The sequence below is a fragment of the Pituophis catenifer genome, unplaced genomic scaffold (genome assembly GCF_029215685.1).
Source record: "Pituophis catenifer annectens isolate HBS135680 unplaced genomic scaffold, rPitCat1.0.hap2 SCAF_8, whole genome shotgun sequence".
Classification (NCBI taxonomy): Eukaryota; Metazoa; Chordata; class Lepidosauria; order Squamata; family Colubridae; genus Pituophis; species Pituophis catenifer.
In genome coordinates this window covers 56,789,835-56,815,142 of record NW_027256888.1, presented here as the reverse complement: position 1 = coordinate 56,815,142, position 25,308 = coordinate 56,789,835, and the positions used below count along the sequence as shown (strand labels likewise).

Here is a 25,308-nt window from a genome sequence, read left to right as displayed (position 1 = left end):
AGAAGTAAGGTTCAGGTAAGTGTAGCAAGTTGCACCAGTTCACCAGCCACTGTTTTGTTTGTGAAGTGCTTTTCATCTGTGGCATGGATTAAAAGATTTTGGGCAGAACTTGAAATGTAACCACCTACATTGCAAATCAAACTGACCGGAAACTATAAAAGGATGTGAAAAATGGGCCATGTGTTGGAAACCTGAAAGAAAATCTAGTAACTAGAAAGTATCAATTAGTGTATTTTACAAGACAGGGCCATTACATTTTACAAATCAGTCTTCAAGTTACAATAATATTGTGTTGTTCTGGTCATGAGTAAGAGAAAATGTAAGGCTTTCCCACTTCAAAAAAATTCAGACTGTTTGTACTGTATTCCTTCATAGTAATCTCATACATTAGGCTAAAATGAATAATGGAAAAATGGAAACACAAATTGTTCATCTAACATCAAAGTTTTGCATAATATATACTAGTCCTTAGCTTTGTAAAGAAATATGCCATAATTAGAAATTCCAAACTGAATTTGTCTCAATTTGTGCAAATGCTCCTTTTAAGTAGATGTGTGGAAAACAACATCTAAAATATTATTTCCCTGGATTAAATATTTATTCCCCTATAATAATGTTCATCAATCTGGGTTACAATGAGTTCCATGTATGAAGGGATATGCAGAAGGAAAAATGAATTATGGCACACCACAGTCCTTTTAGGTCAGATGTCAAGAGGGCCAACTGCTAATGGGAAAGTTCTACTCTGAGTGAAATTACATATTTTATAGTCAAGGACCAACATATTGGAAAATGCCAGAGGCTGATTAACTAGAGTAACCCGAGGAACCCCTATGTATTTAGATGTTCCTGCATAGCTAATGGTCAGACAGAATCATTCCTCAGCCCAATAAATGTCCAAGTAGCACAACAGATTTAAGCCAGGGTAAGTATTTTTGCCAATCAGCATCAAAGATCAGAGAAATGCAACACGATTAGATCTTAAGAATCAATGGGTGGTTTCATATATTTTTCTAATTCATACTGTGATTTATATGGTGCAAGATTTGGCAATCGCTGTGATTTGCAAACTATAGTTTAGTTTTTTGGGAATCCAGCTTCTTTTAAGTTATTCACTATCAGCACTAGGAAGTCATGTCATAAAGTTATTCAATAAACCATGACTAAACGTACTGTAGCTTTAGTATTGGTCTAAAACCGTGATGGCGAATCTGTGGCACGTGGAGCCATATCAGTGGATACGCGAGCTCAGCTCCGGCACCCATGCATGTGCCAGCCAGCTGATTTTCGGGCCTTCTAGGCCCACCAGAAGTCAGGAAACACACTGTTTCCGGCCTCTGAAGGGCCTCTGGGGAGGTGGGGAACGCGGTTTTTGCCGTCCCCAGACTCCTAGAAAGGCTCTGGAGCCTGGGGAAAACAAAAAACGGGCCCACCGGGCCATCATGTGCCAAAAATGGGGGGAGCACGGGGGGCGGGGCGCATAGAATTATGGATGTGGGCACACATGTGTGTGACCCCACTGCATTCCCCCCGCTTTTGGCACGCGATGGCAAAAAGGTTAGCCATCCCTGGTCTAAAACCAGTGACTACCTATCTGCACAACACAATGATTTTCATTTCGATAAATTAAGCACCATTACTCAGACATAATAGCATTACAACAATGAATAATGCATAAAGGAAAAATGAACGCACATTTGTGCTGTTCCCAAGATTTAATAAGATTATTAGAAAACTCACTGTTATGCAAAGTTTTGGAAAAGAAAATTATATGATGTTAAGAAAAGCAAAATCAGAATACAGGAAAATAGAAAAAGGGGGAAATGATTCTATCAACTTCAGAATACATCAAAAATTGTTATACACAAACATACACACTTGATTGATAACATATGTACATGGCGACACACACCCTTATGGAATGTGTCAGAGCTAGCTTCCTTCTTTAAATAGCTAATAGGTACCTGAAATTCCAGATCTCATCTCTCTAGTTAGTTGATTAACCTGCTAAGAAAAACAAGATCCTAATGCATGCTGCAGCATGTTTAATTACCCTTTGTAGCCATTTTTATAATTGTCATGTTTTTCTGCAGTGAAGTACATGATGGAGAAAATTCTTTTTTTAACACCATTGCTTCAATGCGCAGGGAATAGCTGAAAATAAACAAAATAAATTTTAGAATTGCGATGCAAGAAATAATGAATTTAGGGTGAATAACAAGGATTGAACATTTCCTTACTTTGGCACCTGGATTAGCATATACATAAATGAATCTGCTTGACATAGTTTTGATAGATCGCCACTGAAATCCTTTAATTTCTTTACCTAGGGGGTGCAGAATAAAGAAAATAAATAGATCAGAATCAAAGCAAAATTTTAAACAGTGAATTTAAGAGTCACCACAGTAAAAAAATTATTTTGAAGTTAATATGAAAATAGTATATGCCATCTCCACACTATTTAATATTTGGATTGAAATATATGTTATGAGATACTATTATTTAAACCTCGTCTATTGTTAAGGGGAAAAGAAATGATAGCATGTCTACATTTTTTGTGAAGAAGTTTCCAGGGCAGAAAAAAGAGGTGATGTATCAGATGGTTGCTTCCCACATTTTCCTGTAACATCTAATTCCAGCTCAGGATGCTTTGTTTAATATTGTTGCAAATGATGATAGCATTCACCAATATTATGTCTCCAAATCTATGAAAATATTATTGTGTAAAAGTTCAAAACAAGCAACTGTCCTTCTAGGAAAAAAACAGCCTGCTTTTTCACAATAAATAAATTAATTTGACTTCTTATAATCACTGAAAAATTTTGTTTAGTAAACATCAGATATAGAGCAGTCTTCAAAATCTTTGCCCAAATGCAGAATAATGTACGTACACCTGGAGGTTAGCAGCATTTAATGCTATGAAATAGCATGACAGCTTGCCAACTCATTAGCACATAAATAATTAAAAAACAAGTTGGGTCTCATTTCTCTCTCTATGTTTCTCCTTTAGGAGGGCAATTCTTGGCCTCTATTCAAATGAGATGTTTCCTTCATTAAGGATTTCTTTCCCTTAACATAGTTTAGAGTCTAAGGGTGGGTTTAACATGAAGAGAAAACTATTTTTAAACCAAATAAAATTCCACAATTTGCAGGTGGCTTTACTCAATAGGTATTGCTAGCCATTTAAAGGAAGATCTGTCATACACCACGGTATTTGCCTGAAACATATTACAAATAATGGGATTTGTAATTCAAACATTTAAAGAACATCAGATTGAAGAAAACTATCTGGATTAAAGATATTTCTAAATTTACAGCACATTAAAAAAATTCTGTAGCAATTAACAATTACTATGCCACAGAGACAATAACAAAATCACTCCCACATACTATGTAAATGAATGTAAACATATTATGTGTAAGTATTTATGACACTCATCTGAATATACAGATTCTCTACATCTATGGCACTGTAAAAACAATGCACTTGCTAAAAACAAGGTTATCATTTTTGTGAAGTAAAATTACAGCTGCAACTGACAACAGTGATGAAAGTTGTGAACCTTTCTACAATCCCTATCACCAGTTAGCAGTTAGAGGTATTTTGATCCATTTCCCACTACAGAACTGCTTTAACTCATTAAGTTAAAGCAAGATTGTTTTACATGAATCTCTCCCTTTGGGTCATGTCACAATGTATGTCAGGGGTGTCAAACTCAAGACCTCGGGGCCGGATCTGGCCATTAGGGTACTTAGATCTGGCCCACAGAGCTGCCCTGGAAGCAACAAAGGACCGGCCTGCGGTGCTTCTGACAGTGAAAACAGGCTCCCAAGCTCCGTTTTCGGCTGCCATGGCCTCCTGCAACCCTCTGCCAGTGAAAACGTAGCTCGGGAGGGCTGCGTATGTTTTCACTGGCAGAGAGTTGCAGGAGGCCGTGGCAGTTGAAAACGGAGCTTGGGAGTCTGTTTTCACTGGTAGAGCGCTTGGGCCACCACAGGTGCCCCCGACAGGAGTGACATTGGGGTAGCCACACACTCTCTCTCTGGCCGCACACATCTGCCCCCCCAAGGTCAAACAGAACCCTGATGTGGCCCTCAATGAAATCTACTTTAACACCCCTGATGTGTGTATTTCATTTGGGTCAAGATCAGATATTTGATTCAGCCATTTCAAAAGGAGAAATTTATTCTGTTTTAACCACTGTGTAATAAGATTTACTTGGGTGTTCAGGACTGCTGTCATATTACATGACCTAGATTCATTTAAGCTTCAGCTCACTGATCTAGATGCTCCCTTGTAGAATTTGCTGTTTCCTCAAAGACTGTGAGCCATTTAAATTCCAAACAACCCAAAACACTCTCACTGCAATGCTTCATAGCTGAGGTGAGTTCTTTAGCTGGAAACCAGTATTTATTTTCCCCCCAAATATAATATTTTTTCATTAGTGTCAAAACATCTCACTTTCATCTCATCTGGAACAGAGTGTTGTTCCAAAGGCCTACTGATCTCTGGTAAGTTTAAAATGTGTAACAACATGCTTTCTGGACAATAGTGGTACCTGCCATGCTCACCATTGCAGTGTTTTCCTTGTGGCCATTAATATCATATAATACAGACGTATCCTACGGACCCTATGACCTTAGAATTATTTAGAGTATTGAACATGGGGTGATTTTGTTGGATGACCTTTTTAAAGAAAAAAAAATTATATGCCGCCCTTATCCGGAGACTCAGGGCGGCTTACAATGCGTTAAGCAATAGCCTTCATACTTTTGTATATTTATACAAAGTCAGCTTATTGCCCCCACAATCCGGGTCCTCATTTTACCTACCTTTGAAAGGATGGAAGGCTGAGTCGACCTTGAGCCTGGTGAGATTTGAACTTGTAGTAATTGCAAGCAGCAGATGTTAATCTGTTAATAGCAGTGCTTTAGTCCACTGTACTACAGGCTCTTAACATTTGGGGAAGGTGTTGTATTTTGTCCATCTATGTACTATTTTCCTGATAGTGGATTGACGGAGGCCTTGGATTACCTATGACACTTGATTGATATCTGGTTGATCAGAACAGTTGACTGAACTTGTCGCCCTAAGAGAGCTGATTATCCTAGGGCTTCATATACTTCTTTCAACAAAGCCTGAATCTGTCAATGAAGACATGACACACTACAATGTTTGAGTATTATTTCTTTAATCCTCTCTTTATCTATTAATTGGGCTTAGATAAAGCTCTAATGAAACTGCAGGTCACAGTCCTGACAGATTATGGATAGTTCCAAAAGGTTCACTATTTTTACCACAGCGTGCACCTCCATAGCAAGAACATTTCAAAAGGTGTAAGGTGCAGGTATGAAACAAAATATTATCAATTTTCATTCTTCTACAGCTCTTTACACACAAACCAGTTTCACCATATACATTTTGTGCATGTAATGAGGATTTCTAAAGCTGTGAACATTTGGAGTGTTACAAGAAAAGAGAGAACTACTTCAAGATGATCCTGCTGCAGTCAAGCAAGAGCTTCAAGGGCATTAGTTACCTTTTGTTATTTGTTTAATTGCCTGTGTTTTGTTTCATGGATTTTGTTACTAGAGCATGGTAGACAGGGCTGTCTCTGTTAATATTTTCAGCAATTGTTATGCCTTCGTTTTGTGCACAGCTCAGAGTTCACTGGAAATGACTGGCCAATACATTTAAATAATTAAATACTGTATAGAGCCTATACTTAATTGCCAATACACAAAAATCTTTATTCAAAAAAGTATGCATCTAATACTTCTAAATATTATTTTTAAAAATATTTTCAAAGCTGCAGCAACTTTGTAGCAACACTTCCTTTCCTGCAAGTGTTTGAAGTCAAATCCATATTTGCTTTATAAAACTTCAGCAAAACACTGAAGCTTTTCAAAGATGTTGCGTATATCACAAAACAAATTTGCACTTCATTTTTAGCTCGTGATATTGATGTAGCATCTACTGTCATATAAAAATCCATATATTATTGAAACAGCATTGGAACCATCCACAGTTACAATCATATTATACATGTAATATGTAAGTTAAGTCTTTGGAATATAGCACGTTCATCATTAAAGATATGAAAATACATGCCAGGTAGAATTTAATGATTTTCAAACAGGCATTTTTCTCTTTACTCTCTGAATTAAGAAAAGTGTAATCCTACTCTTTTCTAACTTTTACTTTGTATGTTGTTTAGCATAGGAAGTATGACTGAAACATTAAGATAGATCAGCCAGGAAGGTAAATAGTAGTCTAAAGGGAGGGGAGAATTTTGAAACAGCCCATAGATCTTTACTTAAATAGTACAAGATTATGTCACGTTCAAAGAGTTTCTATGTTCTGTCGTTCAGTACAATACAATCTAACTTCTTTGTTTCACTAATACCCTGTATTACACGACTATTTAATATTGTTTATTATTGATAGAAGAATAACTGTGGGAGTTCAGCATGTTCAACTGATATGGTTGAATTCACATATCAGGCAAATCAAGGTTTGTTTTCACTATGATTTGTTGAGTAAATCCAATGACCAGATTCAAACATCATAACAACCATAAGTAAGAGGTATATCTATTGCAAATATGATTTAGTATAATGCTTGTTTATGAGAAAGATGACTTGTTTGAGATTTCCTGGATCATTCTAGTTTGATTTTGCACCCAAACAAACTTCTAGTCATCTAGTAATGCAAGACAGCCATAAAAAAAAAAGAGTGGGGAGAAACCAGGAATTGGTCAGACAACCCAAAACTATGTTCCTCATCTCCAAACCCAATTCTAGCTTATTTAGCAACCTTGTTGAAACAGTGCATGTCACTTAGCATGGTGTGTGAACAAAGCCATTGTATTTGACGTCTAAACATTCCCAGCTTTCTTGTATGCCAATTTCAGTACTTCTTAAAACCACTGGGAGATGAAGAGTCATTGAGTGCCCAGTTCTCAACTTCACAGATCATTAATGAAAGAGACTTTGTTACTTAAGCAGATGCTGTACAGAACAGCTACTTGAAACAAGAGAATCAAGCTTTCTACTTAAACATAGGAAATATTTCAAGGATTTAAGCTGTAAACTAGGCAATGCAATGACCTACTCTAAATAAAAAAATCTGTATCAATGTAAACTACATTAAGTAGTGTGCATAAACAATGGTTCACAAATGTAATCACCATGGGAACTGCCTGGCCACTTTTTAGTAACCCTTCCTATCCTAACCCTTCCTTCCTGTGCTTTAAAGCAGGGGTCTCCAACCTTGGCAACTTTAAGACTTCTGGACTTCAACTTCAGCAAAGCTGGCTGAGGAATTCTGGGAGTTGAAGTCCACAAGTCTTAAAGTTGCCAAGGTTGGAGACCTTGCCGCCACCCTGAGCCTAAAATGGGAAGAAGGAAATTTTTAAATATCGACTTTATGCTATATTTTAAAAGACATTCCTATTCTCCGTAGAATACTGGGTCAATATGAGACTTCCTTTTTAGTACAATAATATACTGTGTCTTATGAGTAAATGCTGGCAAAATTTGAGACTGGTGGTTTAGATTTATGGCAAAGTGTGAGGTGCCTTACACAAAACTTGCTTTCTCCAAAAGTGTGACACCGAGTAGAAAAACCATACAGTTAAATGTTAACATAAGAATTTTTTGGGGGGGCCCTTGAGATTTTTAAAAATTGCCTTGTCCTATATGGAGTCTTAACAGCAGCCTTAGCTTGATTATTAACATGCCAGTTTTTACTTTGCTCAATTTTTAACTTAAAAAATATATATTTGTATCAAAACAAAGTGTTGTTGAAGGGAGATTTCGAGGTGGATACTTTCATACTTCTAATGTATCTGCAACGATGTGTTCAAGTTCAAGCATGTTAATTTTAAGTTAAAAGAAAAACATTCATGACACCATACATATTTACTTGCAGTCTTGCTAAATTGAAGTTTTCTCTCATCCTTGTTCTTTGCACATTGGCGTTTTCTTCTGCTTCACATACTGGCAATGGGGAAATGCTCCAAAGTCTGCTACTGGTTTGCTGTGTGCACGCATGTGCAGTGCGCACCAAATGCATGCTGTGCACATGCCAAACACACTTTGCGCACATGCGGTGTGTGCCAAATGCACACTGCACACGCATGCGCACTACAGATGCTACCGTGCAGCACTGAAAAAGGAGGTTTTCTAAGGTAAGTAGAACAGCGAGGGGGGGAACAGCTGTGCCGCATGATTTAGATTCGCTAGAAAGCAGTGGCGCAGTGGTTAGAGTGCAGTACTGCAGGCTACTTCAGCTGACTGCTAGCTGCAGTTCAGCAGTTCAAATCTTACCGGCTCAAAGTTGACTCAGCCTTCCATCCTTCCGAGGTGGGTAAAATGAGGACCCCGATTGTTGAGGGCAATATGCTGACTCTGTAAACCGCTTAGAGAGGGCTGTAAAAGCACTATGAAGCGGTATATAAGTCTAAGTGCTACTGCTATTGCTATAAATCACGCGGCACAGCTGATTGTCGAAAATACCAGTTCGTCTGAACTGGTAGCATTTTTTACTACCGGTTCACACGAACTGATAGCATTTCACCCCTGCATACTGATATTAGTCTCAGCTGATGGTAAAAGAGTTTTAGCAATCCAACTTCTTAAGCTACCTTTTTTACCCAATCTAGCACCCTTCACATTTATGGGAGTTCAACTTTTAAAATACCATTCCAAAAGTCCAAAATGTTATATAATTTTGAGGTATTATATAGAAATTATATGTTATATATGCATCTATTTAAGTATTTTATACTTCTTTCAGATACATCTTCTGTTTTTATTTTTACAACATTTTGGCTGATATTTCTTTCTGAGTGTTCCTTCCTATTATATCTCAAATTAAATATGGCAGTTTCAACTTTTCTTTCTTCATAAAAAGTAAGAAGAAAAAGAGAGAGAGAGAGTTTCATTCTAATGAAACTATCACGGGGAAACTGAGAATCTTCACTGCCATGATATAATGGGGAAATTTATATCTCTTCATTCCTCGAAGCATGCTATCTTAGCAATATTTCCAGTTCTACCCCTTCCTCCTCACCCCATTTACAAGAAAGGCTATTATACTGCTTTTTCAGATGTTTTTCTACATCTCAAAGATTCCATTCATTTCTGTTTTGTAGCTACTGTTCATGGTCTTGAAGACTGTTGGTTGTCCCTTATTATGGTTTGTACCAGGGGTTCTATTCAGCAGGTTCTGACAGGTTCTGGAGAACCGGTAGCAGAAATTTTGAATAGTTTGGAAAACCAGCAAATACCACCTATGGCTGGCCCCAGAGTGGGGTGGGAATGGAGATTTTGCAGTATCCTTCCCCTGCCATGCCCACCAAGCCACACCATGCCCACCAAGTCACACCCACAGAACCTGTAGTAAAAAAAATTGAATTCCACCACTGGTTTGTACTGTATTTATAACTCTGCTACGCCTTTTTTTTTTTTTAAAAAAAGAGCTCATTTCTTGATAAGTCTACGAAACTTTTTTAAAAAATGTTTTTCTTCTGCTCAGAATAGTCTTCCCATTTCTGTACTTTAAATAGGCTTTCTTGGTCTAAAATGATCCTTGTTCTTCTTAGATGGAGTTTTTTTGGTTGCATTTTATTTTGTCACCTAAGCTAACTGCCTAAGCAAGATTACTTAATGTGTACTTCAACACATACATAATGTCTTTTCAAAACTAAGTGTGAAACTGGTTATATAAGACAAACATATCATGGCTAGTGCATTTTCTTTTTAATTCTATGCTATAATTTTAAGAGTTTACATTTTTCTTCTTTCTCCAGAAATACAACTGTAGGTTTATATTGCTATTTATTTCATGCCATTTAGGTGCTACCTAATTCCAAACCAACTGTAGGCAACTCATAGTATAATAAACAATAAAAACAAAAACACATTCAGTAAAGATGTTTTGAGAACAACTAGGTCTTTCAAAGTCTAACCGTATATAAACTGGGTGGAAGCCACATAAATCTCAAGTAGAACCACAATCCAAAGGGCAGGTGCTGGGACAGTACAGAGAAGTTTTGTGGATCCTGACTCTGTTGATACCAACTCTGCCAGCATGTACCAGAGATGGGTGGTACCAAAAATAACCTAACCCAGGGGTCAATAACCTGCTGCTCCGGAGCCACATGGGCCTTCTGCTGTGGCACCCTGTTGGGTGATCCCACCACTGGCTGGCCCCTCCCCTCCCAGTCACATCTCGCCTGGCCTGAGAAGGTAAGGGTGACAGCAGGGGATGGAGAAGTAGCCAGGGCAGAGACAGAGGGATACAGAGAGAGAGAGAGAGACAGAAAGAGAAACAGAGAGAGTTGGGGGAGGGAGGGGGGAGAGAGAGAGATGTCAAAAGGGTTTTGTGGTTCCCGGTGTTTTTTAACAACTGGTTCTCTGCCCTAATGACCGGCTGGGTAGGCGTGGCTGGGGGGGGTCATGTGACTGGTGGAAGCGAGTGACATCGAGTTGGCCATGCCCACCCAGGTTTTGTGGCTCCCGGTGTTTTCATTTTTGTGGGAAATGGGTCCAAATGGCTCTTTGAGTGCTTAAGGTTGCAGACCCCTGACCTAACCAAATGCCATGTCATGCTTTATAGTGAATTGCTCCGGCAATCAATTGCATCTTATAAAGCAGAAGTATCCACACAGGCATACTGAGACATGCCTATCCCTGCCTATGCTGTTGCATTCTGATCCAATTGAAGTTTCCAAATGGTTTTCAAAAGCAGACAATCCTATTCTTACCTCCTCAGCTTCTGGCAATAATTTAAGAAGCTCACGTAAGGTCTCAGAGCTATAGAAGTCTCTTCCAGTGTGAAGATCTTCAATGATAGAGTCAAGTGATCTTAACGAGACAATAGAATAAAAATACATTTCAGTTTAGGAACATGCGATTTCTATGTTTTAAAACAGCCTTTATCAACATTATACATAGGGCTTCAATTTTTCAGTTTTTAGAATTCTTAGCCAGTACATCTAATGCTGGTTAGGAATTATGGGAAGAAACCCAGCACATCTAGATGCACTGTTGAGGAAAGAAGAATCTTTTTTTTAAAAAAAAATATCATGTGATGTTCCAAAACAATTTTCAATAGTTAAATGTACAGCTGCCTCTGAGCAAGTTTATCTGAAATAAACACAACTGTTCGTAAAAAGTCATTAATATCAAAATATTAATTAGTGATATTGTCTATCACTAAGTGTTTTATCTTTTTATTCTTGATGACTGTATTCTATTCTATTCTATTCTATTCTATTCTATTCTATTCTATTCTATTCTATTCTACTCTACTCTACTCTACTCTACTCTACTCTACTCTACTCTACTCTACTCTACTCTACTCTACTCTCCACTCCACTCCACTCCACTCCACTCCACTCCACTCCACTCCACTCCACTCCACTCCACTCCTCTACTCTAGTCTAGTCTATTCCTATTCCTATTCCTATTCTATAATATTGTCCTTACTTTCATGACATTATCATATTATCAAAAATGCAAACTTTACGAAAAATAAGTTATAATTTAAAAGTTTAACTACTTACTTTAACTAAAATTACCTACAATACTGTAGTATTATATATTGCCTAAAATTTCAAAACTATTGCTTAAAAGGAAAATGTAAGTTTAACCCAAATATAACGTAAGGTTTTTAACAGCTTGAATACCTTTTCAAGCTAAATTAAGTTTGTAATTACACTATTTGTGCTGAATATATCTTTTTTCTTGATATTACGATATCATCAATGTAATAATTACAATAGCAGGAGAATAACTTACTTTTTAAACTGTTTGAGAAAAATCCCAATATTCATACTTCTTTTGGCATCCAAAATATTAATCTGCAAAAAGCAACAAAAGGTATCATTTCAGAGAGAGCAATTGTTATTTTAAGTCATTATAGATAGAATAAAATTATTCTGCATAGCAAAAATAATTCTAAATATCTTAAGAAAAGGTAAACATACTTCCAAATAATACAGTTCTGCTGAGAAAGAAATATGGACAGAATTGTACCTGTTAACTCTCAAATCACTACAATGACAACAATTCTGAAATTTCAGTTGGTGAAAATAAGTTCGGCTGCTTATTCGTACAAGGATATACAATAATATTGTGCCAGTATTTCATTATCTGCCCTGGCTGTATAATGAGGAAAATAGGTGGATGCTATTGTATCATTATGACACCCCCACCCTCAGTCCCTGAGGCTTACCTAGTTCCTACATTATGTTATTTTTAATTAAAAGTCCTTCTCCTGTCTAGATTTGCAATTCATCCAGAGAAATATGCTGTAGGTTACATAGCAAGTGTAGGCTATATATCAGTGTTGGTGGACCTTTTCAGCACCGAGTGCTGAAACGGGAGCGTGTGTGTGCCAGAAACCGGAAGAGCAGCCGCCTGGTGCACGAATATGATTTTCTGGTTTCCTGGGTGCATATGTGCACTGGCCACCTGGTCTTCCGGTTTCTGGCATGCATGCACATATGAAGACCAGCTGGCCTGTGCGCATGCACACCCTGGAAACCGGAAGATCATCTTCCTGGAAGGCGCAGGCGCACTGAGTGGCTGCTCTTCCAGTTTCCGGCACTCCCACGTGCGTGAAGACTAGCTGGCCGGAACCCAGAAGAGCAACAGGTGACAGGTCACATGCCTGGAGAGATGGCTCTGCGTGCCACTTCCGGCACATGTGCCATAGGTTCACCATCACGGCTATATATGGTAGAAGAAAGGATTGGCTACAGTAAATGTCACATGTAACTGGGAGAGCTACTATTCTTTGATAAATATTTCCCCTTCTCCTTCTGGCCTGCTTTCTCCTCCTTCCTTCTTTCTGTCTTTGGAAAAGGCTTTAATGTTGGGAAAGGTGGAAGGAAACAAGAGGATAACCAGCAAGAAGATGGACTAACTCTATTACAGTAGTGATGGGTGCACTGTTAGAAGATCTAAAAGACCAGGTTAGAGACAGATCATAGCAATAGCACTTATATACTGCTTCATGGTGCTTTACAACACTCTCTAGGTGATTTACAGATTTAGCATATTGCCCCCAACAATCTGAGCCGTCATTTTACTGACCTCAGAATGATAAAAGGCTCACTCACTCTACCTTGAGCCGGTCAGTATCGAACTCCTAGCATGGGCAGAGTTAGCCTGCAATACTGCATTCTAACCACTGCGCCACCATGGCTCATGGAGAAAAACTATCTTTGTAGTTGAAACAAACAAAATGTTAAAAAGTTATGATATTTATGTAGTTACTTATCAAGCACATCTAAATTATATTAAAGTAACCAAAATATCTTTACAATCCCCAAGGCATGTTACAACTTTTGAGTACCCCTAATGTTTGAAAATTGAAAACTGAAAAATCTGACACGCCTTAAATAATCAATCAACCAATTAATCTTTTGTTCTGTTTCCAACCCATTTCTTTCTTCTAGAAGAAGAAGAAGAAGAGAAAACTGAGATCCTTCAGCCCATAAATCTGAATAATTACGACTGAAACCTAGTTGTTGTTATGGTAAAAGCTACAGGCAGTCCAAGAGCCACAAATTACATAGGCTGTCTAGCAGATTTGACTTATTATAAAACATCTTGGAAAGTCATTGTGTGCTATGTAACTTTTGTGAATAAAATACATTAGTGCTTTTAACCAAGAAAATGCCAAATTAATTTCTTCCTTTTTTTTCTTCCTCCTCTTCCACCCAATAAACATTTGTCTTGAAATACTATAATAAAGGATCTCTTTAAATCCCATTACATCTTTATAATGGTGATTAACATCACTATATCAAGAATAAACAAATTCATAAATGGATGGAATTATGATGCTTCTATAATGTTATGTGGCAATCAAAGATCTTCCTAATGCAGGATCACCAGGTACTTGGAAGGAACATTTTCATTATCAGGAAAGTCTATTTGTTTTTCCATTGATTGACATTATAGTTTGTTTATACCTTGAAAGCACATGACATTTTACAGTTATGCTAATAAATAATTCATTTCACTTAATACCTACAATCTCATGCTATACGTTATGTAAGATAGAAATTGCTGAAATGACACTAACCGTACTGAAGATAGTTCTAGCACATATTCCTAAGACTTTACACAAGCGATCAGACCGATATGCTGGTTTTCTGTGTTATGTTAACTGTATCACGTTAACTGTGCCTTGTATTTTTCACAAGCATTATCTTAAAATATTGAGTGGAGAGCCCATCTAATTCTACAAAGTGCAATTAAATCTTATAATGCTTTGCAGTAGTTAAATAAAAGAGACTTATGCTTCTCCCACAAATTATTTAAAATCTGTTTTTCCCAGAGAATTATCGAGTCATAACCCAGCCAACTAAGTCATAAGAGTACTTATACATTGGCCAACCCAGTGTTTTGGCAAGAATATAACTGAATCCTGATGCTGATCAGAGCATTATTCATGGTGTCTATTGTTCTTGTGTTTGCTTAATTCTTTAGCATCTCAGCAATTGACAGAACAAGCCTAACCTGTGCTTAGAGTTAAACAGAGCTGGACCTGGTAAATACTTGATGAGATCTTCAGAGAACCCCAAAACAGTAGTTAAAAATTAAAAAAAACGTTCTAGGAACGGCTGTGCCAACCACTTCTATTACCGTTAGTTAAAGCATACTGAGTGCAAGCATAGCTAAGTTCATCTAGTCACCAGGAACTGAATCTGTCTTAACATCTTATGTTTTAGTGTCCACTAAGATGGCAGCATGTAGCTATCCCTAGCTGATCTCAAAAAGCTAAACTCTAGTTACCGATAATATTTGAATGGGAGATTATTACCAGGAAATAGCAAGATAATAGTCTGGAAGCCAAACCACATCCCAAAAACAATGCAAATCACTTTTGTATTGCTGCCAAAAAAACAAAACAAAAAACACAACACCACTACATGGACATACCCATGAAGTTACCAGGAAGTAAGCCATGTTTGCAAACTTTAACATGGCTTTAGTACTGATACATTTAAATACAATAAAGTAGCCAAAATCCTCCAATGAGAATTTTCTAATATTTCTTAGGTAAATATTAAGATAAATACATTGAGCCCTCTGTCTGCTGCTCCATTCTGAGCAAAACCTCAAAAGCAACCAATCTTTGGTTTGATTTTGAAATAAAAGCAGGAGCTACCCTAGAGATTAAGCATAAATTGTCTTTTTTATCCTTTCATGTTTTCTGCTTCCCCAGCAACAGCCTTTAGCTCAGTAGTGACACAAGATTTGACTGGCCTCAAATCATGCCTGTGATCTTTGTCTAACACTAACTCTGCTATGTGTCTAGCCTGCTTCTTTTCTGTATAATAATGAGCAAATGAGACAGAGAAGAACCTTCATTTATGAACTTTATAGCACCAATGCTTTATCTGCCAGAATTTTTGGCAGGCTTTTCCCTTTTCTCCAGGGCTCCCTCCCTCCCCTCTCTCTGCTCCCTTTAGCCAGGCCCTGACCCTTTGCTTCCTGATGAAAAGTTCACCCTAAGATGAAAGTAAGCCTTATCTACATTCAAAAGGCTGCATAGACAGAAGAACTCTTTAAGGTTTTAATATATAGTTTCCCTACAAGACTCAGCCAGACTGTATATGGGGACCTTTTTTTTTTTAAGGACAGCTGCTACTACGGGATGAGGAAGCTAACTCCCCCACCAGCAATTTGAACTAATCCATTCTTGAAAATCCTCCCTTGCACTGCAATGAAAACCTAGTTGCAATATTTATGTGAGTTTGTGAGGATGTGATGTATACATACAAGTAGCCCTCCACATATAATCACAATTAGGAGCAGAATGTTGGTCACTAAGTGATACAATCATTAAGTGACTCACTATATGACCAGCATCAAATTTTACAACCATTTTTTACTGCAGTCCAAGGGTGAAATCCAGCAAGTTGTGAAGGGTTCTGGAGAACCGGTAGCAGAAATTTTGAGCAGTTCAGAGAACCTGCAAATACCACCTCTGGCTGGCCCTCAAGTGGGGTAGGAATGGAGATTTTGCAGTATCCTTCCCCTGCCACACCCACACTATGGCACACCATGCCCACCAAGCCACGCCCACAGAACAGGTAGTAAAAAAATTTGGATTTCACAGCTGCTGCAGTCATTAAGGCAAATCACATGTCATTAAATGAATCTGGCTTCCCCAACTGACTTTCCTTTTCAGAAACTAGCTGGGAAAGTTGCAAATTGTGGTTATGCGACTGCAAGATGCTGTAGCTGTTATAAATGCAAGTTGGTTGGCAAGCACTCAAATTGAGATCACATGACCAAGGAGGTGGTGCAATGGTCATAACTTCAACAACAGATTGCAGATCATTTTTTTTCAAGGCAATCTCTGAACATTAAATGAATAGTTGTAAGTCGAAGCCTACCTATATTTGGGTAGGAAAACAACCTAAAACATTCACATTCATAGGAGAATCTCCCAGAGATGTCTCTGTCCCCATCATAGGGATGAACCTTCCAGACAAGTTTGTCCCCTCAGTTCATTCCCCAACTCTTGTCTAATAGTAGCTATTAAAATATTTCATTAAAATACCAGAGCCCAATATTTAAAAAGTAGGAATAATCAGTACTCAATGCCAATTTTAAAGTTATAATAATGTTTATGCATGCAAGGAAATAACCACACAATCTCTCTCTTTTTTCATTGTCTCTCTGACACTTAGGTGTGCACATCTTCTCTTTAGCAAACAACATGCATCTATAATCTGATCATGAAAAAGTGGCAACAGGCTTATGTGAAGAGAAGAAGAAAAGGAGTCATTATATTTACCACACTTGCACTAATAGGGACTTGTAACTATTTTGCTTATCCACAAAAAGTCTATCATCAAATATTCTGTCTGCAATACTGCCAGTATTAAAAAGCAAAAGTTGGGAACCACTAAACACCCAACTTAAAGAGCAGAGAAAAGAATGAGACAAGCAAAGACATACATTAAAACCTGTAAAACTATTTTACAAAGTATATAGCAATTATAATCTGTCCTTTTAGACAGATGCCAGAATTTATCATTCTGAAATCCTGTTTAGCATCCTTGACAACTATAATTTTAAGTCCAGAAACAGTTTTTAAAGCATCTCTTATCTTCTAAATAAACCATACACAATGAACCAAGATAAAATTAGTTCATTTCAGTCAATTCTATTAAATATGAAGCAAAATTTAATTTTACTTAATCTGCAAACAAATCCATCAAACCTTTTTTTTAAAAAAAAATTCTGACAGAGAAAATGCCGTGTCTGAAAATTCAAGTTATGTTTTCCACTACACGTTTCGTGTATTTTTAAAGCCAAACTCAGAATCTACCTGTCCCGATTTCACTTCTCCCGCTTTTAAAAAAGTTGGACTTGTCTTCTCTTTTGATTCACCATTTTTTTTTTATTTACGAAGAGCCATGTTTCATGTGCTTCTTCCTATCACCTTACATTCTGATAACCATCTGACACCAGTTATCTGGGAAGAATTTGAGCCAGTTGATCTTAAGGAAATGAACCGGGTCGTTCTAGCCGTGAGCTTGGCCACTGTATTCTGCACCCCTGGCTCCACAATTGCATGAGGCCTAATGGGAATTGTTATGTGGTTGGTACAGGCAGCAGTTAATGCTTCTTTGCAGGAAGATGAGGTACTGCTTGCCTTGAACAAGACAGTAGAGTGCCCCCTTCTCAAAAAACCTTGAACACAACAGTGTTGCATTACTTTCATCCAGTCTCAAGGAAAGGTTGTTGAGAGGTGATTGGCTCTTCTGCACAGAGTCTTGAATGAACAGTATTATTTTAATTTTTTTTTCAGCTGGGCTCAGGTTGAGTTGAAATATGGAGAGAGCAGTATAATATAGAGACTGCATTGGTCACAGCCGCGGATGACTCTGGAGGGCTTAAAACAGAAGTGGTGCAACCAGCCTGGACTTTCTGGATCTGTTGGCAGCTTTTGATACAATTGACCATAGCGTCATCCTAGACTAGTTTCAGGGACTAGGAGGCACTGTTTTGCAGTGGTTGTCCTCTTTCCTCTGCAGCTGGTTGCATGTGTTGGAAGGGTGGGAGAGAGATCTAGTCGTAGGCCCTTGCAGTGTGGAGTGCCTTGGGATTCAGGTCTTTCACCACTATACATGTACATGAAACCACTGGGTGAGATCATTTAATGGCAAGGAGTGCAGTGCAGTATCACCAGTTATGTTACTCCACCCATGGCTGAGCAGGTGATGCTATTTCAGTACTGACCCAGTGCCTGGAGGCTTTGAAGGTCTGGATGTGGACAAACCAGCTCTAACTCAACCCAAGCAAGACAGAGTGGCTTTGGGTTTTGGCTCTCCTGGGAATGGTGATGTGTTTTCTTTGAGTATCGATAGGAGAGAACTATCCAGACACAGCAGGTACACAATATGGTGATCCTGCAACAGTTGTGGCTCCTGGAGGATCAGGTGGCAGATATGGCAAAGGGCTTGTTCAAATACATTTTATGGACATCCTGTTGGATTACTGCAATGTATTCTTCATGGGGCTACTCTTGAAAACCATCTGTAAGTTATAACTGGTCCAGAATGTGGGGGCGTACAGTGTTTTGGGCTCCTCTCAGTTTGCCAATATCACACCACTGTTACATAAACTACGTTGACTTTCCAGTTTTTTCACCAGGTAATTAAAGGTGCTAATTGTCTTCTTTAAGGCCTTTTTAAGCTGCTAATTATCTTCAAGACCTTACTTGTAGGACCGTCTCTCCCACTCCATGCTAGGTCAGGTAGGGTCCCTTCCCTTAAATACTGTCATCTAGTGGGACTTATGAAGTGCACCTTTCTGCAGGAGCTCTGGTCATATGGAACATTTCCCCTCCTGGAATATGATAAGCCCCCACCCTTTCATCCTTCTTGAAACCCATAAAGGACTTGTTTTTCACTTCATGTGTTTTCACCTTATAGGTTGCAGCTGGAGTCTGAGAATTGCATTGCTTGATGGATTAGAAACCATATTTTTGATTTTAGTATTTCTGTTTTTTATCATTGTCGTAAGCCACCTAAGAACTGTGTTTCATAAAATTGTAAAACAGATCTTTAGTTCCAGAATATAAACTTGCATTTCCCCAGGTAGTAACATCTGAAAGAGCCTTCCTCCATAAAAATGGTCAACCAGTCTTTTTCATGTGCAGTACGGACTTTTAACAGAATAGTGTGAGAGTTCATAGTTACACTAATTACACCTTCATTACAGTAAGTTTTCTTCTTCTGCAAAAATATAACTTATATTGTAATCTATTCATTAAAATCTTGGAGCCTTAATCTGGACCATACCTTCACTAATCACTGAGCATAGTTCAATGGATAAACAACAGATAAGGGCACTATTTTAAAAACTTTACTTCTTAGTATAGCTTATATAAATCATATACATTTTTTTGTTTATTTCTTCCTTTTGAGAGGTTGGTTCATCCTTTATAATGCTCTAGCTTTCCCTACGAGAATACTCTCAGCTAGGAATTTAAAGTATCACTAAAGCTTATAATTTATTCTCTTATAAGAACATTTTCTAGGGAACAGGAATAAGAAAGGAGGATTATGACTGACCAAGCCCAGCAGAATTCTGTGGCAGCCACTTTTCGCAAGAGTGCTAAGGTACAATATAAATACTTTCCAGAAAGGCCTATTGAAATATACATCTAACTTCTATTGTAAAGGTTCGACATTTCAGAAACAGCCTGAAATACTAGTTATAGAAGCCATGGTGGCGCAGTGGTTAGAATGCAATATTGCAGGCTAATTCAGTTTACTGCCAAGTGTTTGATCCTGACCAGCTCAAGGTTGACTCAGCCTTCCATCCTTCTGAGGTTGGTAAAATGAGGACCCAGACTGTTGCGGGCAATATGCTGATTCTGTAAACCGCTTAGAGAGGCCTGTAAAGCACTGTGAAGCAGAATATAAATCTAAGTGCTATAAAGCAGAGGTCTTCAAACTTGGCAGCTTTAAGACTTGTGGACTTCAACTCCCAGAATTCTCCAGCCAGCATAGGTGGGAATTGAAGTCCACAAGTCTTAAAGCTGCCAAGTTTAAAGACCTCTGGTATAAACCATGGCTTACAAACCACAATAATTTCCAACCAGAGAAATGCTAAGTCAGTAAACTATTGTTAGGACATTACTTTAGATAGAATTATTGTAAGCCAAGGTTCATTCTTAATGTGTTGCACTGTCAGCCAATTATGCAACGATTTTTATATCTTAGTTCTTACATTACAATTGAAATATCAATACAATGAATCAGTCCACATAATATGAATACAGCTTTCCTATCTGATGTTTTCCCGAGACATTGAATGTCAATATCTATAATTTCCTAGACAACATAGTCAACTGACATTATGTGACATACTATATGACTTAATCCACAATAAAGTACTTTGATGGTATTTGCTAAATTCAATTAAAAGCTCTTAGATATCTGTCTCTTAATAGTGGTTGAAAGTTTGTACACATGTCAATGTCAGTACACTTATACATTAATTTTTTGATGTCTCTTTCAGTCTTAACCAAAGTATGAGCTTAAACTATATCGATTCCTTTGTCATTTAATAATTAATTGCTACATAATAGCAATCACTACTTTCATTTTTTTTAAAAAAAAAATTACTTCTAGGATTAGCAGCTCTCTTCTCATTTATTCTTATGTGCTTAAACATGCCTTTTCTAAGAACCCACATAATTTTTTAAAATTATGCTTGCACACGATCTTGGATGCTTCTCCCAAACCACATGATAACAGTTTCCTGAAGATGCAAATCCTGAGAAAACATTAGCAGGGGTAAATATAAGCATTACTATTGTGCTGAAATAGAAAGAAGTGAAAGCTTTAAAAGGTACAGTATAAACATATTAGCTTTTTAAAATCTTTTTTAGCTCCCATGAATATTTATGGTAAAAATCTATGATAAGATAAGTATAAAGTATAATATATGATTTGATAAGTATAATAGATTGGGATTTCCTTCTCCCCTCTTTCCAAAATGATTTTTTGGGGTGTTTGTCTTTTAAATGTACATGTTTATCTCAAGTTTATATCTATTTGGTGAAAGTGATTAAATGGATTTTAATGTTTTAGATATATCCACTTTCCTCCATATTATTAGAACCTCATTGTGTTTAGTTAGAAAAGCAAAGTCATTGAGCTCAAAGGAATCCAATCAGTTAGGATTGTCATTTTCATATAAAAAAAGCAAGAGCACAGTCTGGTTTATGAGGAGAGAAAAATGAAAAATATTTAAAAATAAACTCAAATCCATATTAAAGCAGTATCTCTATAAAAAGATAAGCCAGATCTAACACTTAGTGCATAAGCACTATATTTATTGTATTTATTTATTGGTTTGATTTATATGCCGCCCTTCTCCAGAGACTCAGGGCAGCTTACAATGCGTTAAGCAATAGCTTTCATACTTTTGTATATACCTGCTTAGTAGGGCTTTCGCCCCCCCAAGCGGTGTTCTTTTTATACAAAGTCAGCTTATTGCTCCCACAATCCGGGTCCTCATTTTACCTACCTCGAAAGGATGGAAGGCTGAGTCAACCTTGAGCCTGGTGAGCCTGGTGAGATTTGAACTTGCAGTAATTGCAGGCAGCTGGTGCTACTTAACAGCACTTTAGTCTGCTGCACCACCAAGGCTCTGTATTGCGTTTTAAAAATCCAAGTTTCACTACGAAGAGGCAAGAAATAAAAAGACAGAGACTATAGACAGGATAATTTTATAGGCAAGGCTATCAACAAGACTCAGTTGCCATATTCTTATTCTATTTTACGTGAAAAAAAGGGAAGGGCAGTTTCTAGTGAGCAAGACAACGCTGGTCTTTTTCTTAACTACAATTAAAATAACAAGAAAGAATGAAAATCCAGCAAGGTTTTTATTTTAAAATTATATTTGACTTGCATATCCTGGTGTTTGGGACAATGGTGGGATTCAAATTTTTTTACTACCGGTTCTGTGGGCGTAGCTTGGTGGGTGTGGCATGCTTGGTGGGCATGGCTTAGTGGGCGTGGCAGGGAAAGGTTACTGTAAAATCTCCATTCCCTCCCCACTCCAGGGTAAGGTTACTGAAAAATCCCCATTTCCTCCTGATCAGCTGGGACTCGGGAGGCAGAGAATAGATGGGGGCGGGGCCAGTCAGAGGTGGTATTTACCGGTTTTCCGAACTACTCCAAATTTCCGCTACCGGTTCTCCAGAACTGGTCAGAACCTGCTGAATTCCACCTTTGGTTTGGGAATTATTTTGGTTCTATATTTGCTGGACAAAGCAACAACAAAACAATATCTACTATTTCCAAGAGAGCGCTCAAAAGGAGAGATGGCATTGTGTTGTTAGTTTGTATTTGGGCCAGGCTGGAATTCAAAGCTACAGAAACCTTTGCTAGACAGCCTTCTAATAAAGGAAACTAGAAAACAGAAACAATGCAGAAACAGCTCAGGCCCTTTCCCCTCACATCCTAACTTGGAAATATTGTTGAAGAGTTTGTTTTCTGGCATCTCAGTCCAAGCCTACAAACAGAAAAGTTCACACTGATAACATCACTCTGTGTTTCTGAGATGTAGCAACAGGCAGTTCAAGGACAAAACTCTTTCTTTACCTTGCAAGGTCTAGTGTAAGGTCTAATAATTACAATATGCAGCCATAAAGCAGTCTCTCTGCACTCACGAGGACTAGAAACTTGTCTTTTTAGCAGGAAGATACCTTCAAGTTTGTAAATACTTTGTTCAGCAGAAAACTTTAAATATAGTCCTAAAACGATTATAGGGAGTATAATTCTAGTACATGAAAGGCATGTTTTTCCTGCAAATGCCCAGCTACAGCATGGGTGTGCAAACTGATTACCACTTTAAAATTTGTGATGACAATACATTTTGCATTAGTTATACATTAATAACGTCTGATAACTTGAAAAAATGCAACATTTTCTTACATAGAAAAAGTCTAAAAGTTTAAAAGTTTAAAAACATTAAAGAGAAATTTGGCTACCTGTATGCTCTACAAAATCTTCTATCTCTATGTTTTCAAGAGGTCACAGAAGATAATAGAAAGTTACAAATCACATATTTTTATTTCATTGCCATAAACTTTATGTGTGATTATTGCTGTTATTTGACATACATTACATTTAGATAAAGTCCATTTTGTTCTCCATTAGAATGAGATATTACAAGTACAAGATGCACAATTAATTAAGCCAGGTTTGCACAAATGTGTGCCCTCTAGCTCTGTTGTACAACAACCCCAATCATTGCTGATGAGCAAGAATCATGGTTAGCTGAAGGATGATGAAAATGGAAGCAGGGGTGAAATCCAGCAGGTTCTGACAGAACCGGTAGTGGAAATTTTGAGCAGTTTGGAGAACCGGCAAATACCACCTCTGGCTGGCCCCAGAGTGGGGTGGGAATGGGGATTTTTCAGTATCCTTCCCCTGGAGTGGGGTGGGAATGGAGATTTTGCAGAATCCTTCCCCTGCCACGCCCACCAAGTCACACCATGCCCACCAAGCCACGCCCACAGAACCGGTAGTAAAAAAAATTTGGATTTCACCACTGAATGGAAGCCCAGCACCTCTAGAAGGCATGGCAGACAAGTATTACACACTCATATCTTAGCAAATAGGCTGCCTTTAATAAACATTCAAAATTAAATGCTTCTTTCTATGTTCATGCTTACCTCTTGTTTGGAATCTTTAAATGACCTTCTTAAAGTTCTGCTTCTAGATTCTAAAGGCGCAGGTTCTTCTTGCTGACCAAAGAATTCCTCAATTGTTTTTGTGTCAATTTGATAGTTCTGCTTAGCACCAATAGTCCAGATATTGTTTTTACCACGGACTTGTTCTTCGGGGATCGTTTTCCAAAAGAAACTACGTATCCGCTTCTTCTTGCTCAGGTGGCCATGTCCATTCAATAGCTGTGATACTGAAGATCTGCTTAGATTGGGAGGAGGAGGGGGTGGCGGCGGCGGTACTCCCGCTGATGAAGGCAACAATCCAGCTTCTATGGAAAAGCATGGTGGAGGAAGAGGTGGGGGTGGGGGAGGTCCTTCTTCTTGTTCATTGGTATCACCAATCATTAATCCAGCTTCGGCTGAAATTGCTCCATTTTCTTTATCATTGACCAAGGAGACACAATTCATAACATGCATTTTATAATCTCTCTCCGTGGAGAGACAGACTTAGTTCTGTGGATGTGCATATAATGCTTAGCAGCTGAACAACGTATGACTTGGTCATCAAAATTTTGGTTTACCATCCGTCAATGAAATTCAAGAGATCTGTGTTCGTCCCTGAAATCTGTAACAGAAAAACAAGAAGACTAGGTCAAATGTTTTTGCAAATATGAGAAAGGGTATAACTGAAGCACCAATTTGTAGACTATATTCAAATGATTCCATCAATCCAGACATACCAATTACTAACTCCATTTTATAAGTCTTGTAATGCAACATACAACCTGAGTAAGCTTTGTAAACAACACAGTCAGAAGCCATTGTTTATAATCATGGCCAAAGTATTTAAAACTGAACTACCTGCCTGTAGACCTAATTTAATGTCAACCTAAGAATAACTTTGAGGGCTGATCCACATCTCTAGTGTGAAGATAGGTGAAATCCAGCAGGTTTTGACAGGTTCTGAAGAACTGGTAGTGGAAATTTTGAGTAGTTCAAAGAACCAGCAAATACCACTTCTAGCTGGCCTCAGAGTGGGGTGGAAATGGAGGTTTTACAATATCCTTCCCCCAGGAGTGGGGAGGGAATGGGGATTTTGCAGTATCCTTCCCTTGCCACGCCTACCAAGCCACACCACGCCCACCAAGCCACGCCCACAGAATCAGTAGTAAAAAAATTTGGATTTCACCACTGGATACTTGCCATTTTGCTAAGGCAGGAATGGATGGTTTCATCCTTAGCCCATTGCAAAGAATCTCAAAAAGTGTCCCCCAACTGTAGATTCTTACTCTGCATCAAAAATAGTGGTTTCTTTTCCTCTACTAATGAAACAAGCCAGTCTCTTGATGCACCTCATTTTGTCTTACACAACTCCACTCCAGGTGGCTGGTGTGTGTTCTGGCAGGCAATTCCAATAGTCCCTACTCTGTGACTTCAATGACCTTTTGTCTTGGGCTGCTTGGCTGCCTGCCATGAAAGAATGGGTCTTTATTTTGTTTTTATGTTTTGTTCCAGATTTAACAGTGGAACGGTGAAATGCTGGCTATTTTTTGCTTGTTTTTAACAGGTTCAGC

At 38.1% G+C, this 25,308-nt stretch overlaps 1 protein-coding gene across 1 annotated transcript in view; it reads right to left on the bottom strand.

Moving 5' to 3' along the window:
* The window catches only part of FHDC1 (FH2 domain containing 1), a 39,826-nt gene extending 15,615 nt beyond the window's left edge, over positions 1 to 24,211 (bottom strand). The window contains exons 1-5 of the mRNA XM_070948847.1: positions 23,741 to 24,211; positions 11,809 to 11,870; positions 10,773 to 10,872; positions 2,241 to 2,326; positions 2,054 to 2,154 (exon numbers count right to left, since the gene is read on the bottom strand). Coding sequence (XP_070804948.1) covers positions 2,054 to 2,154; positions 2,241 to 2,326; positions 10,773 to 10,872; positions 11,809 to 11,870; positions 23,741 to 24,211 — 820 coding nt within the window. The remainder of the gene's footprint in view (positions 1 to 2,053; positions 2,155 to 2,240; positions 2,327 to 10,772; positions 10,873 to 11,808; positions 11,871 to 23,740) is intronic.
* Positions 24,212 to 25,308: the final 1,097 nt, after the last annotated feature.